The 14,359-nt window shown below is 59.5% G+C and overlaps 1 protein-coding gene across 2 annotated transcripts in view; it reads right to left on the bottom strand.

Moving 5' to 3' along the window:
- The window catches only part of PLXND1 (plexin D1), a 51,853-nt gene that overhangs the window by 14,234 nt on the left and 23,260 nt on the right, over positions 1-14,359 (bottom strand). For both annotated transcript variants that reach the window (XM_027093931.1, XM_027093932.1), the window contains exons 8-20: positions 14,043-14,145; positions 9,386-9,490; positions 6,973-7,062; positions 6,667-6,760; positions 5,567-5,721; positions 4,620-4,771; positions 3,662-3,761; positions 3,432-3,571; positions 2,502-2,669; positions 2,331-2,421; positions 1,893-2,156; positions 1,658-1,807; positions 679-793 (exon numbers count right to left, since the gene is read on the bottom strand). In XM_027093931.1, coding sequence (XP_026949732.1) covers positions 679-793; positions 1,658-1,807; positions 1,893-2,156; positions 2,331-2,421; positions 2,502-2,669; positions 3,432-3,571; positions 3,662-3,761; positions 4,620-4,771; positions 5,567-5,721; positions 6,667-6,760; positions 6,973-7,062; positions 9,386-9,490; positions 14,043-14,145 — 1,727 coding nt within the window. The remainder of the gene's footprint in view (positions 1-678; positions 794-1,657; positions 1,808-1,892; positions 2,157-2,330; positions 2,422-2,501; positions 2,670-3,431; positions 3,572-3,661; positions 3,762-4,619; positions 4,772-5,566; positions 5,722-6,666; positions 6,761-6,972; positions 7,063-9,385; positions 9,491-14,042; positions 14,146-14,359) is intronic.

Genomic DNA, 14,359 nt, shown 5'->3' with positions numbered 1-14,359 from the left:
CTATCCCATGGTATGGATAAACCATACTTGCTTTATCCATTCATCAGCTGATGGACATCTGGGCTGTTGCCACTTTTGGTGATGAATAATGCTGCTATGAACATTCATGCACAGGTGCTTGTGTGGACATATGTTTTCATTTCTCTCGGGCAGATACCCAGGACGGGGACTGCTGGGTCACATGGTAACTTTATTTAACACGTCGAGGAACTGCCAGAGAGTTTGCCATGGCAATGGCACCATTTAAATTCCCACCAGCAGTGTATGAGGGCTTCAATTTCCATGCTACATTGAATACATTACTTTCATAACCATTATTTTAGTAGTGGTATAGCCTACCTAAGAGGAAGGTTAATCTTCCTGAACAGCCCTCTTATAAGTACCTTCAGCAGGCCCTACTGACTGGAGAACAGGATCCGAATCCCTCTGCATGGCACTCAGGGCCCATCGCCTGGGCCCAGCATACTTCTCAACAGCTATTGTCCTCCACCCTTTGTGCTGTGGCCGGGGCACACTCCTCACCACCCTCTGAGCGCCTCACCCATTCCTACCTTCACACCTTTGTTCAGTCTGCCCCGGCCCACTATGCCTTCTCTCCTACCCACTGGTCTTCAGAGGGGCTGAGGCAAAGTGGGGTAGGTCTGCCCCCCAAAACGACACGAGGGTGGGGCTCCTTACCAACTACGGAGAGCAGCAGCAGGACACTACAGATGACGATGGACACGATGATGGCGGTCTCACTGCCCCCCAGCTGCAGTGTGGCGATGGTCTGGTTGAAGTTCCCTACCTGGATCTGCACAGAGGTGGGGGGAGGGGATTGTATCTTCCCTGGACTTACGCCCTGGCTCTTCTCCTTGCTAGCTGTGCGTTCTTGAGCAAGGCACCTAACCTCTCTGAGCCTCAGATGCCACAACTATAAGACAGAGAGAGCCCCACCCATCTCCTGGGGATGCTATGAGGGCTAAATGAGATGATGCTTGTCAAGCCCTTAGTCCCGAGCCTGGCACAGAAGGGAGACTCAATAAATACAGGCAACTGTGATTATTATTACAGCCTGGGAGGAGCAGCAGAAGAGCCAGTGGCCGGGCAGTTCATAGAGCCTGGCCATGTCCTGAAGTATCTGTGGGGCTGCCCAACGACCAGGGGAGCAGGTGAGTTCTTAGGACTCAAAGGGCAGAACTGGGACTGGGGTACAGGTGAAAGGGAGCTTTTGCAGTCGGAGCCATCCTGGGTGGCATGTGCCACCCGGGAGGGAGTGAGCACCCCATCTCAGGAGGCATGCAAGCAGGTACAGTGCAGAAGAGATCCCACGTTCTAGGCCCTCTCTCCACTCCTGCTTCCCTCCCTCCATGACTCGGCATGGCAACTGGAGGCCCAGACTCTGGGTAGAGCAACAAGTGGAACGGGGACAACTCGTCATGGCCTCTGAGAGCCAGCTGGGGCCGATCACCAACCCTGAACAGATCACTAAGTTTCTGGGTCTCAGTTTCCTCATCCGCCAAGTGGGGAGGTAAAGCTCCTCTTTGCCATGGTTGTCTAAGCTTCTGAGCACGACAACGCTCAGCTGAGACGTGCCGGACAGGGGGCAGATGCTCGGGCACTTGGGACAAGACTGGGGGCCAAGCCCACCTCTGTCTCTAGTGCCCCGTCCACTCACTGTGATGGGCAGCTGCCCCTTGGCTGTGCCCAGGGACTCGTTGACCGAGCAGTGGATGACTCTCTCGGAGACGATCTGGATGTCACAGGCCACCTGGCCAATCTTGACCCGGTACTCGTGGCTCTCGAGGCCCAGGCCGTCCTGCTCCTTCTGCGGGAGCAGAAGGGCTGCTCGTAAGGCCTGTGGCTAAGCCCGGCCTGCTCACGCCCCCCACCTGGCACCCACTGGCACTCACGTGGATGACCAGGGTGAGGGGCTCCCCGGGGTGGTGCTTGATCCACTTCTCCCTCTTCGCCGTGGAGAACTGTGGGTCAGGGAGGTAGTCCAGGCGGAACCTGCTGCCCCGCTGGGCCTCCTCGGGGTCCAGGAGCTCCTCGTCCACGGCTGCCTCATCTGCGTAGGCCCGGCCGTTGAGGAAGAAGTCCACAGGGGCTGACGCGTTGCTCAGGGCCCCGGGCGATGGGCAGGTGATGAGGGTGGAGTTAAGAACCTTGCAGAGCTGGTTTTGGGGGGGGCCGGGGCCAAGGTGGGGGACGGAAGGGATAATCAGATGTGGGAAAAGAGGGGGAGAGAGGCAAAGAGACAGGAGAGGCAGAGATGAGGAGATGTGGTGGAGGGACGCCTGGTCAGCCGGGGCCACAACCAGCCCTGCCCGCCGGGGCCCCGCCCTCACCGTGGGCTCCCGGCCGATGTGGTGCACGGCCATGGACACCTTCTGCACCATGTGGAAACGCTCGCCGGCCACCGTGATGGTCCTGCCGCCACTGTGGGGGGACAGCAAGCCCCGTGAGCCCAGGTGCAGCCCCAGGGAGTGCCCTGGCCTGGGGTCACGTCCTGGTCTCACCTGACGTGGCTGCGGCGGGGACTGATGGCCGTGATGACCGGGTTCTGCTTGTACCAGAAGGTGAGGTTGCCGCGCACGCAGCCCCGGTGCTCGAAGCGCACACACACGGGCACGGGGGCCGGCAGGGCGCCCCCAGGCACCGTGCAGGTGATGCTGGTGTCTGTGCGCCTGCGGAGGACGCGGGCCTCTTCAGCAGGAACCCGCCTCCGTCACTCCCCAGCGACCAACACCCCATCACCTGGGGCACGTGGCCTGGGGTCCAGGCCTGCTCACCTGGCCCCCACCTCATACAGAAATCTTGTTTCCACATTCCCACTGCCACACCTTTGCTTGCGCTGTCTGCCCCACCTTGGATGCCCTGCCTTCTCTTCTCTGACCTGCCCCATCCCACCTCCTCCAAGAAGCTTCCCAGAAACCCTCCCCTGGCTCTCGCCCCGGTGAGGGCCCTGCGCCCACAGCCCTGAGAGCTCTGACTTCTCCCAATCCTGACCCTCCTGGATGTTCCTAGCTCCTGTGAGAGTGTCTGCTGTACCCTGAGGGCTGAGACTTTTGGGCTCATCTTGGTACCCACAGCAATGCCTATCAATGGCACCTGGTACACATTAAGTGCATAATAAAGACAAGTATTTCACCAAGAGCTTCTGGACCACAACCCTGCCACTAGCCATACCCCTGGGCCAGCGGCAGCTCTCAGAGTGTGTACAATCATCACCATTTTCACTGCAGGTTAAGGTCACTTATGAAGTACCTACTGTATGCTGGGCACAGCACTTCCCACAAGTCACTGGTACTGTTCTTACCGGCTGAGAAAATTGAGGCTCAGAAAGAGGAAGGGGCTTGGCCAAGGGGACACAGCCAGTGAAGTCCCTGGTGATGGCTGGTGCGAGGACATTACCCCCAGCCCCCCAGCCCCCCGGCCTACGGGCTTACACCAGCTCCATGCAGGGCTCCGTGTCATTCACCAGGACCTGGAGCTCGGAGCCCACATGGAGGTCGCTGCCGTGGATGGTGATCCTGGTGCCCCCTGCCTTGGGGCCCACGGCAGGCTCCAGGGAGTGAACCAGGGGCAGCTGTGGGGAGGAAGGCAGGCGGTCAGGCCTCAGGCCAGCCCGGGGCGAGCCTGGCAGGGTGGGCAGGGGATAGGCTGCAGCCTCCCTTACCACGTAGGAGAAGCGCTCCCGTGACCTGCCCTCCTTGGAGGCGTTCACCGTCACCACGTCTGAGAACGCCCCCGGGGCTGGCCCCGTGGCACACACGATCCTGGGGAAGGCAACTCTGGTCAAGGAGCAGCCAGCGGATCCTGGGGGCCCAGGCAGGTGCCATCTGGTTTCTCCCTCAAGCAATGGCCCCTGCTCCACCCCCAGGGTGTGTGAGCGCCCCATCCTTGCACTCAGCCACCCACCCTCCCACTCACACCTGGCGCTGTTATTTGGCCAGGACACCCAATGGCATTACCCATGTCAAGATACTGAGACAATTCCCCATCCGCTGGAAAACAGCCACTGAGTCCCCCAGGAGTCACCCTGGTGCCAAGCTCTTCCCCGGGACCACCCCCGACCTGAGTTTACGACAGTTCTGCAGCTATAAGACGAGGGGATTGGATAAGATGGTCTTTGGGGATATTTGAAAGTTCTCCAACCATGAGAACATTTGCTGGGCTGGTAGACTGATGGCCTTATCTGCAAGCATGACTTACAGCCTTCGGAAAGGAAACCCAGCTCATTCCCTGCCCTCCGGGCCAGGCTCCACCGCTGCAGGCCCAGACCTCTGCGCCACCAGTGGCTCCCACATTTTCCTAACAGCAATGTTTTTCATCGGAGCAAGGCTTCCGTGGAGGTAGGGCTGGTCTAGGGGAACACGGGAGGGCTTCCCAGGGGAGCAGGCGCCTGAGTGGTGTCCCCAGCAGGAAAGGGCAGGACGCACGGTGGAAATGGCCGGGAGACCCAGGCGTGAGTGACTTCTGGGGAGCAGAAGGGTGCCAAGGAGAGTGGGATGGCGGAGGGGGGAGGGGGGAGAAGAAAAGGGAGATGGGAGGGCAGAGATGCAGTTGGCACTTCCGGGGCGCGGGTGGGGCCTGCAGGTCACTCAGAATGGCCCAAGGGACTGCCCTCTACTCACTCCTCTGACACCGTGTATCTGCCGGCCAGCGGCTCACAGGCCACGCTGCCAATCCACACTCCACGGACCACGTCGCTGAGCCGCCGGCCCAGGTTCCTGCCGCGGATGGTCAGCAGGGTCCCGCCATCCAAGGGGCCACTCAGGGGCTCAATCTGCCAGGCGACCGGAGAAAGGGGTGAATGGGGTTCAGAGGCTGGGATGGCGGCAGGCTCCCGGGGAGGCAGGACCAGGCAGACTCATCACTCGGGGGAGGCTCTGAGAGTGCTGGCACCGCCAGCCACTTGGCAGGTCACTGGGGCTGCCCGTTGTGATACTGAGCCGGCTTGGGTCTGGGGACACCAGTGCATAGGGACAGAGTCACTGCTATTTGAGGGGTGTCTCCTGGGGACACCGAGGTCCACTCCCAGTGGCCATGTCTGACCACATGACCCTACATCCCAACCAGAGCTGACTGGGCCTGGAATGGGCACCTGACCCAGGCTAAGCTAAACCGACTCCTTCCCGGAGATTTTTTTCTTAATTAAAACTGAGGCTTCGGAGTTACTGGCAGCCCCCATTTTCACCTTATCAGCAAGGTTTCCCTGACCTCGCTATAAACTTCAGAGACCATCAGCCCCAGCAGACTCCCAATGCCCCCGCCCTGCCCTGCCGTAGCACTTACCACCTTCTCTATGTAAATTATTTCCTTTCTTATTGCTGTCCCCTAACCCCAACTAAAACATTAGCTCTGAGAAGGCAGGTACTCGTTTCCCTGCTGTGTCTCTAGCACCGGGCAGGGCCTGGCACCCAGCAGGTGCTCAGCGGGTAATACAGTGCGCAAGGGCCTGGGTGTGTGCAAGCACGTGTGCTGCGGGTCCCTGAGCCCACGTGGGGCGCTGTACGTGTGCACATTCAGGCATGTGGGTGCAACGGGCTTCCGAGGGGGGAGGTGGGGGCGGGGTGCTTACCGCTCGGATCTCGGGGGCGGGACAGGTGTCAGGCAGGGGCTGCAGGGTCCCCCGCAGGCGGCAGCCGTCACTCCACACACACAGGTGGCCCAGGTCCTCCCGGCCCAGGCACTGGGAACAGTCAGGGCTGCCCATGGCGCAGTTATAGACCTCCACTGCGGGAGACACGGAGACAGCACAGGTCAGCAGGGTCCTGGTTCTTAGGATCAGGACCCCATGAAATTCTTAGTCTTCTCCAAACCCCCCGGGGGCTGTGCTAAGCACAGTGCAGCCACAGCCCCATTAACACTCATCCTCACTGTGAATCTATCCAGTGGGAGCTGTTTATTAGCTCCATTTGACAGGTAAGAGATGAGGCTCAGAGAGGTAGAGTGACTTGCCCAAGGTCACACAGCCTGTGAGTAGCAGAGCTGGATTCATACCCAGGCCCGAGTGGGTCTCCTGAGCCCCCACGGAGCTCCAGGATGCTAAGGAACCACTGAGCAATGCGGGTTCTGTGAGCCTCAGACCAGACCCTCAGACTGGCACAAGGAGGAGTGCAGGGCCAGTTCTCCAGGGCCTCAGGATGTGCAGGCTGGTTCTGGGGCTTCTGTCTGGGACCTTCATAGTATGGATGTGGGGGGTGCCCATGTCCACAGAGATGTCTGAGACTCCCCATGAACAGACAGGCCCTTAGAGAGTTGATTCAGTTCATATAATAAGAGCAAGGACACCAACCACCCTATGGGGGCACAGAGTATGTCCCAGACACCCTTGCAAGGCTTTGTGTGCACCATCTCAGCAAATCCTCACCACACCCTCTGTGAAAGGGCCTCTGCCCTTGCTTCATATGAGGACAAAGAGGCTCAGAAAGGGAAAGGTAAGGAAGTACCTGGGGCTGCACAGCCACTGGCCTGGAGATGCCCCGAGGGTGTGGTGCCTGCCCAGAGGAGCTGCTCGATAATCAAGTGCTGAGTAACTGACCAGGCACAGAAAAGCAGGGCTGGGATCTGAGGCAGCGTGTGGGTTAGGGAACACCGGAGCGGGAATGAGTCCCCCAAGGCTGCGTCCCACCCACCACACGAGGCCGAGTCCCCTGAGGCCGTGTAAGGCGCTCCCACCTGTCATGTGGTCAGGGCTGTCCAGGAATCGGGCAGGCCGCCCCTTTAGTTGGAGGCTGAGTGGAAACACCTGGCTCTTCTGGGTTGTGTGCAGCTGCAGAAAGACAGGAAAAACCATGAGCCGTGTGAGTGGTGTCTGGGTCTTTGTTGGGGGAGGGGTGTCAGGGAGACAGATGAGGGCAGGGCTACTGGGGGCAGGGGGTCCAAAAAGAGGAGGTAGAAAGGAAGGAGTGTAGGATCTGGACTTGCGCAGGCCTCCCCTTCCCCTCTGCCCCCGCCCCCCGCCATTAAAGCTACACCACTCACCACCACTTGGTTGCAGCGTACAGCTGATTCATTCACCCACACAGCCTCAAAGATCTCTTCTCGACCAAAGCTACATTCAAGCGCTGCACCCTGTGTGAGAGGGGGGTTGCGGAGACTCAGGTCAGCACCCACTGCCCTGTACCTCCATCAGGACATCTGACACTGCTGTCCTGAAGAGTGGGCGTGGTCCTACTATCAGGCCTTTGCCTGGGCTGCACCTCCTCCAGGATGTCCTTCCAGGCCTCCATGTCCAATGTTTGATGGAGGCAGGGGGTACATAAACACCTGGAACCTTGGCCTTGTGCTCTCTCCATGCCACTAAAAGTCTCACCAACATCTCCCAATGGCCTAAACCCGGGGCCTTTCACTCCGTGGGTAAAGCCCTGACTCTTCAGCATGACCGACATACAAGGTTCATCCCAGTGAGACTCCACCTGTCCTTTAATGTCAACACCCCCCCCCCCCCGCCTCTGCCCCACAAGGCCTGGGACCAGCCACAGGACGCATGTCGACAGAGCACACAGGCTGTCCTGCCCTCAGCCTTTGCCCAAGCCCATTCTTCCACCCAGCAACACAACTCAACACAACCTTCAAAATGCAGCTCAAATGTCCCATGTTCCAAAGCCTTCCCAGACTCCCCCCTCAAATCACAGGGGCACCCCTCACTTGATCATCCATCCATTCAGCAATGAACACTTGGGTGTGCGCCAGGGGCTCCATTAAGCTCCTAAAGCCTGTCCCCGACCCTGTAGGCCAAGGACCACCCTTATCCCCTGTGCAGGCTGTCTACACCTGTCCCCCCACCCATTGGGGAGGGTTGAGGCTGGGTTTCAGCCCCCCTGGCACCTCCAAGGGCAGCAGATGGCAGCTGAAATAGCTCAGCTTCTACCTTACACAGGCCCCCCCAGGTTCGAATCCCACCTCTGCTACCTCCTAGATGTGTGACCCTGTGCAAGTGGCTCCTCCTCTCTGGGTCTCGGGTTTCTAAACTCTGCAACAGAAAGAGGCTGCTCTACTCTGCAGGATTCTAGGAAAACTGGAGATCATGTTACCTTTAGTGGGTTGCACACTGTGGGTGCCTAATATATGCTGGCAGTTATCAGTATGCAAGAGGTGCTCAATAAGTGCTTGCTGAAAGACTAAACAGGGCCAATTCCCCAATCCCGTCTTGCCCTCAGCCCAGCACAGGCCTCCGGGAGCAGCATCAGTAAATATTTGCTGAATGAACAAATCTGGGTTTTGAGTGTGTCAGGCCAGCCGCGTGGCAGGACTTCCTGTTTATGTCCCTGTCGCTGGCAGATGTGACACCCTGAGGAGATAGCAGGTCGGCAACTCCCCTGCCCTGCCCCCTCCCCGCTTCGTTCTGAAACTAACACAGGAAAGTGGCTGTTGACAGGGCTGAGAGCTCACATGTCCCTGCCACGCTGAGCTGGGAGGTGGGTCTGTCGTCCGAGTCCCTGGGCTCAGGGCCGCAGGGGAGCGGCACAGCCCTCCACATGGGTCCAGGCCCCTTGCTGCCCCTGGAGGCTCTTCCCAACCATGGCAGGGAAGAGCTTGAGGGCCCAGGGCAGGGCCGCCCTGCCCCTCACGGAGCTGCAGCCCCTGCCACGAGGCTGCCTGACGCATCCCAGATGCCTGGTGTGTGGCCCCCACGTGTGACAGGCGTCACGGGCCTCGGCTCCCCCATAGAAGCGACAGATGGCAAGTCCGCAGAAGCTGGGGAGGGGGTGGCTGGCATGCTTCCAGGACTCATCAACACTTCCCACCCAGGACGCTCCTCCAGGAGGGACCCAGAAAGGGGCTGTGTCCCTTCCCCCAGCCCAGATGGGCAGGGGGAGGGGAAGACTGGCTGTAGGGAAGAGCACTGAACAAGGAGTCCAGGGCTGGCATGTAAGTGCAGCCCTACGTTGTGTGACCTGGAGGCACCTGCATCCCCTTCCTAGGCCTCATTTTCCCCACCTGGACAATGGGGAGTCGGGCGGCAAAGGGGTTCTCTGGCCATTCTCCAGGGAAGACATGTCAGCCACGAACTGGGGAGGTGTCCAGGGTCACAACTCAGCCTGGGGTCTAGGGCAGGGCGGGGACGGTATGGACAGCGTCACCCATGGGCTGCGGCACTGGGCGGGCGCTGGGCCTGGATCAGGGGAGCTTTAGAGGGTAGAAGGGTCTGGGGGTCATGGCCAGGCTTTCCTGCGGGCACTGGGGGCGGCCTGCTGTCCCCGTGGCCTGGCCCTCCCCGCCCACTTTCCTGTTTCCCCAGCTCCGTGCAACCAGAGCGGGGCTTTCTCAAACATAGCCTGGAAACTCAGAGGAAGGAAACCAAAGCATGGGTGGTGGGCCCAGAGCAGAGTCCCCCCACCGGGGACGGCACTCTCCCAGCCCTCCGCCCCACCCCCACCCAGCCTTCACTTACCTGGAAGAAGGCGGCGTTGGCCAGATGCACCGGGATGCTCTGGGAGCTGCCCGTGGGCATGGGAGCCAGGGCTGAGGGCAGGATCTGCGGGCAGTCCTGAGGGCTCTGCAGTCAAAACCCAAGGAGGTGGGGCTGGCAATGGGGCATTTCGGAAAAGACGGGGTTCACGGCCACCCCAGCCAACCTGCGCAGCCCCGTCTCCCCGGGGAGACACCAGGCAGCCTGGGGAAGTGAGGAAACACTACTAACAAAACGTAGCAGCCGCACGCACCGAGGGCCGCGTGCCCACTGCCTCCCACATACCATCTCACTTGACCCTCACGGCAAGGCCTACGAGCAGGAGAAGGCATTGGCCCCATTTCGCCGACGAGGAAACTGAGGCACAGAGAGATGCAGTACCCTGCCCAGTGGAACTGGGTCCCCATGGCCGCTCCACCGCGTGCCTCTCAGAGGAAACCTCCCCGTCTCTGGGCCTCACCTTTCCCAGCTGTAAAATGAGGGGCTCTACCACTTTCTGAGACTCCACCTAGCTCTGGAGTTCTGGTTTCCAGATTAACTCATGATAAATGATTCAGAAAAGAGAAAGCCCAGACTTCTGAACAGCCCACGGGAAACAGGCTGTGAGCGCCCTGGTGCCGCCAGGCTCCAGACCCTTCCCCATTGCCCGGGCGAGTCAGGCCTCTGGGTGGAGGTGCCAGCGCCCGGCAAGTCCTGCGGAGGGCCTGGACATCCGCATTCCGCGGAGCCACGGAGGCGACTTCATAAAAGGAAGGAAGTTAGGGAGGGGGGAGGGAGGTATGAACCTGAGGTTCAGAGAGGAGGGGCGCTACCTGAGGGCAGAGGGCAGAGTTGCTCTTTGAATTCCCATCTGTCTGACTCTCGGGCCAGAGACTGAGTCCTGAAACTGAGGGCCAGGGATCAGGGGTCTTTACTCCTTATTGTTAATTAGACAGGGAGCTCCTTCAGGGGACCCTCAGGGGCCCAGCATAAAAACCAGAGCTCGAGGGATGCCAATGCCGTATTTACTATCATTGACCATGGTCATAGTGACAGCAGTAGCGGCCAGCTGACACAGCCCTCCCTGTGCACCGGGATACTTCTGAGCACTTTGCACAGTATTAATTCAACAAATCCTTCTCCCAACAGCCCTACGAGGTAGGTACCACCATGACACCCATTTTACAGACTAGGATATTGAGGCACAGAAAAACCAAGTGGTTTGCCCAAGCACAGCGGGCTCTAGTTGTCCAGGATGGTTGCTGACCTCCAGGCCAGAAACCTCGCCCAGGCCAGTGAGTTTCCCTGGGAGCCGACCACAGGGGCCTTGGCCAAAGAGGCAACATGGCTGGGCCCAGGTGGGGCCTCAGCGGACCACACGGTGGGGCTGGGAGGTAGCAGCTGGTGTCCACTCGCTGTGTGACCCACAAGTCTGTCCCTCTCTGAGCTGCTGTCCTGTGCCATCCATGTGTAACCCCCCCGGAGTTTCCGGGAATGGAAGCCACATGTTTCTAATCGGGTCTCACAGCCGCTGCCAGCCTGCTTCACAGCTGGCTGGGGGCCCTGCAGCTCTGTCCTCCCAGCTGCACCCCACCTGAGGGTAGGTGGCCAACAGCGGGGGCTGGAGGGGTGAGGGCTGGGGAAGGGGGAGCTTCCGCAAGAGGAAGTGACGTGGGATCATCCCTGAGGGCCCCTACCCCCCTTGACCCTTATGAGCCACGGCCACCTGGATGCTTGTACCCATTGTACAGAGCGGGAGCAAGGCTGAGTGCGGGCGCATTTTTGCCCTCTTTCAGCACCTCCCCCAGGGTTGGCTAATCCTCCTTGGGGACAGCTGGTACATCTGCTGCCAGCCTCCAGCCCCCGACCATGGCCTCCAAGTCTGCCTTGGCCATAGGGGAATCTCCCCAACCCCCAGGCCTGTGGTTCGGGAGGGCTGACCCTACTCCCTAGCCCCAGGGATGGGCGGGTACCCAGGCCCGTCCTGGACTCAGCAATTGGTATGGGGAGTGAACGTGACCCAGTTCCCCTGGAACTTCCGCAGAATCAATGAGAAAGTCTCCTGGGGCTGCTGGGGGATCAGAAGCCTGCCCGGGGCTGCTGAGGCCATCTTGCTGCCAAGAGGGGAGGGCCTGCCTCAGAGTGGAGGCCACTCAGAGGGGTGGGGAGGCCCTGCTGACAGTGTTGGAGCCCCCAGACCCAGCTGTGCCTGAAGGGGACGCCGCCCCTCGGACTCTGTACTCACACAAGCCACACGATTCTGTTGGGGCTGACGCCAGTTTGAGCTAGGGCTTCCCTGCTCGCAAAGGACTGGGGCCTCCTGGTCCCACCCCAAGCAGAGTCGTCAATGCCTCTGAAAGATGCTAAGCAGCTTCTCCCCTTTGCCAGAGTGTAGCTGCAGGCTCAGGAAACCATGGCCGACTGACCGAACGAACTCTGCGCAGAGCCAAGAAGGCGGGAGACCAGGAGTTGGGGGAACAGATGCCAGGGCGGCAATGCCAGGAGCCGCAGAAAGCCCAGATGTGAGCCCAGTGTGTGCCAGTTCACAGGGGGCCTCACCTGTCTCCACTGGAGTCCACAGACTCCCCCAAGGTCTTTCTACGTTCAAGAGTTGAGAGCTCGGGTCCCAATCCAGCGGAGCACTGGGTGGCCCTGGGACCCTGAACCCACCTGACCTGTTCCTTCCCTGCCCTTCTGCACCACTCCCAGCCCCTGTAAACTTCCCCCACATTCCCACCAAACTACCCTCTCCACCGGCTCCTAACCACCTTCATGGAGGCGTCTACCCAGGCTCCCCACCAAGAGACCCTGCCCTTCCATCTGCCCAAACCCTCCTTGCTTCTAAGGCCAAAAGTCACACCGCCTTGGGGTGGCCACGCCCGCCCTGGACAACTGAAAGTGGAGGATGCAGTGCCTTCCTTATTCTCCCCCCCTCCGCGGAAAAGCTGGAGCCCTCCTCCTGGCATCCTGCACTCCCCGGTTTCCTTCCTCTGGGGCCCACGAGGGAACAGGAAGTGAGAGAAGACTCAGCCCCTAGCACCTGCCTTCCCAGAGACACCTCTCTGGCTTGGCCCAAGCCCTACCGCCTGCTCCCAGCTCCTGAGGGGTCCAGGGGGATATGCAGACCCCGCTGCCTGCCGCCCAATCAGAGGCATGGCGCCTCCACGGCTAACTGGCACTTAACTAAACGCCAAATTAAGCATCGGTTCAGAAGCTCCTGCAGGCCCAGCGTGGGAGCTGCCTCTTTTCCCACTGGATTGCCATAATCCTCTAAGACAGGCCCTCTCTGCACCCCCCTCTACCCTGACCTGCAGAGCCGCAGACCTGGGAGAGAGTGGTTCATGGGGGCACTGCCATGGATACACCTCCAGGCTGGTGAGCGCCTATGCATCTGTTAGGACCTGGCAGAAGGTTCCCCTCCCAGAGAAATCCTCCCTGTCTCATCCAGCAGAGTGGCCACCTACTGTGTGTCAAGTATGAAGTTGGTACCTTACAGACAGGTGTAATTCCAGATGCCCGACCCAGCTTTTGAAATAGGCTCCATTTTACAGATGGGGAAATAGGCACAGAGAGGTCTGGCAGCTTGCCTGGGATCACACAGCTACAACTCACACCTTAGGCTCTGGGTTCACAACGGGGAGGGCAGAACCGTGTCTAACCTGGTGCTTTCCCAGTGCCTAGGACACACCCAGGCATACAACAGGTGCTCAATAAATGAAGAGTGTTGAGGCTGAGTCCTCCTCGCCCCAGTATCCTAGGGCAGAGCACAGGAGGCAGGCTGCCGGCATGAATGCTTCACAATGACATTCATCAAGTCCCTACTGTATACACAGGCCAGGGCTGGGGCCGGAAGGAGATGTTGGCCCCAAACGAGAGCAGGAGTCCTGGCTGGCCTAGACTGGAGTCCCAGCGCCCACTGCAGAGGCTCGGAGCCTCCCCTGGGATTTCGCCACACAGCCTCTACCGGGCCTCTCTCCCAGCACTGGAAACCCCACTTTACTGCATCACTGCTTTGAGTTAAGCATTGCTGCTGCGGTACACCTCCTCCTCAAAGCAGTTCTGACGCTCAGGCAGGAGGGGCTGAGACCACAGGATTCCAGGCTCGGGCCATGAAGTCCCTCCTCAGCATTACTCGTTGGCACCTGCCATGGGCAGACAAGGCTTTGGGGATTCCTGACGAGGTTCCCTGAGCCCAGAGCCAAGAGGCTGGGGCTTCAGTTGCTCTGGGGACTGGTACTCTCTAGGGTTGCTGGAAATGTTGAAGGTAAAATTGAAAAGTAGCACAAAGTGCAGAAGGGGGCCTCCTCCTACAGCTGGAGGCGTAAACTGGCTCGGGCTTTCCTGGGGGTCAGCTGAGCTAAAAGTGAAAAACACGGCCAGGCTTTCACCCCAAAATGCCACTTTGAACAACTGGTCTCCAGGGAATAATCAAGGCCGTGCACAGTGCCCTGGACGTATCAGAATGCGAAAAAGAAACAGGAAGGATCAGCATGTCCAACAAGAGGGGGTTGGTTAAATGCACTGTGATGTGATGAGCCTGGCACAGCTGTTAAATCTGGAGCGAAGGAAGAAAATTTAACGATACGGAAATGTTCTCAACATACTAAATGGGAAAAAACGGACCACTGGAGGCAGAGGGCACGCCTTGGGCCTGGCTTACCGTGGGATTCGGTGAGGCCTCACACCGAGACTGGTTGGAAACACAGGAGTGCTGCTGGGCGCACCAGAAACAGGGCCACTGTGCCGACAGGCAGCTGGTGCAGCTGGAAGACAAGGGGGGCCCTCAGCTACCCGGCTCCCAGCCCCGGTGCTCAGGAACCGGGACCCAGGGATGCAGATCCCAGCACAGGGGAAGGTCTTTCTCAACATCAGAGCTGCCGAGAGGGGCTGGGCACTCTGTTAGGTAGTGAGCTTCCTGCTGCAAGAGGTATGCAAGGAGGAAATAGGTAAGCAGGGCCTTTATGACACTAAGTTAAG

Source organism: Aethalodelphis obliquidens, unplaced genomic scaffold, assembly GCF_003676395.1.
Source record: "Aethalodelphis obliquidens isolate GAN/ISIS:26980383/991018 unplaced genomic scaffold, ASM367639v1 scaffold86, whole genome shotgun sequence".
NCBI classification, from domain to species: domain Eukaryota; kingdom Metazoa; phylum Chordata; class Mammalia; order Artiodactyla; family Delphinidae; genus Aethalodelphis; species Aethalodelphis obliquidens.
This window is presented reverse-complemented; position numbering and strand designations above follow the sequence as displayed.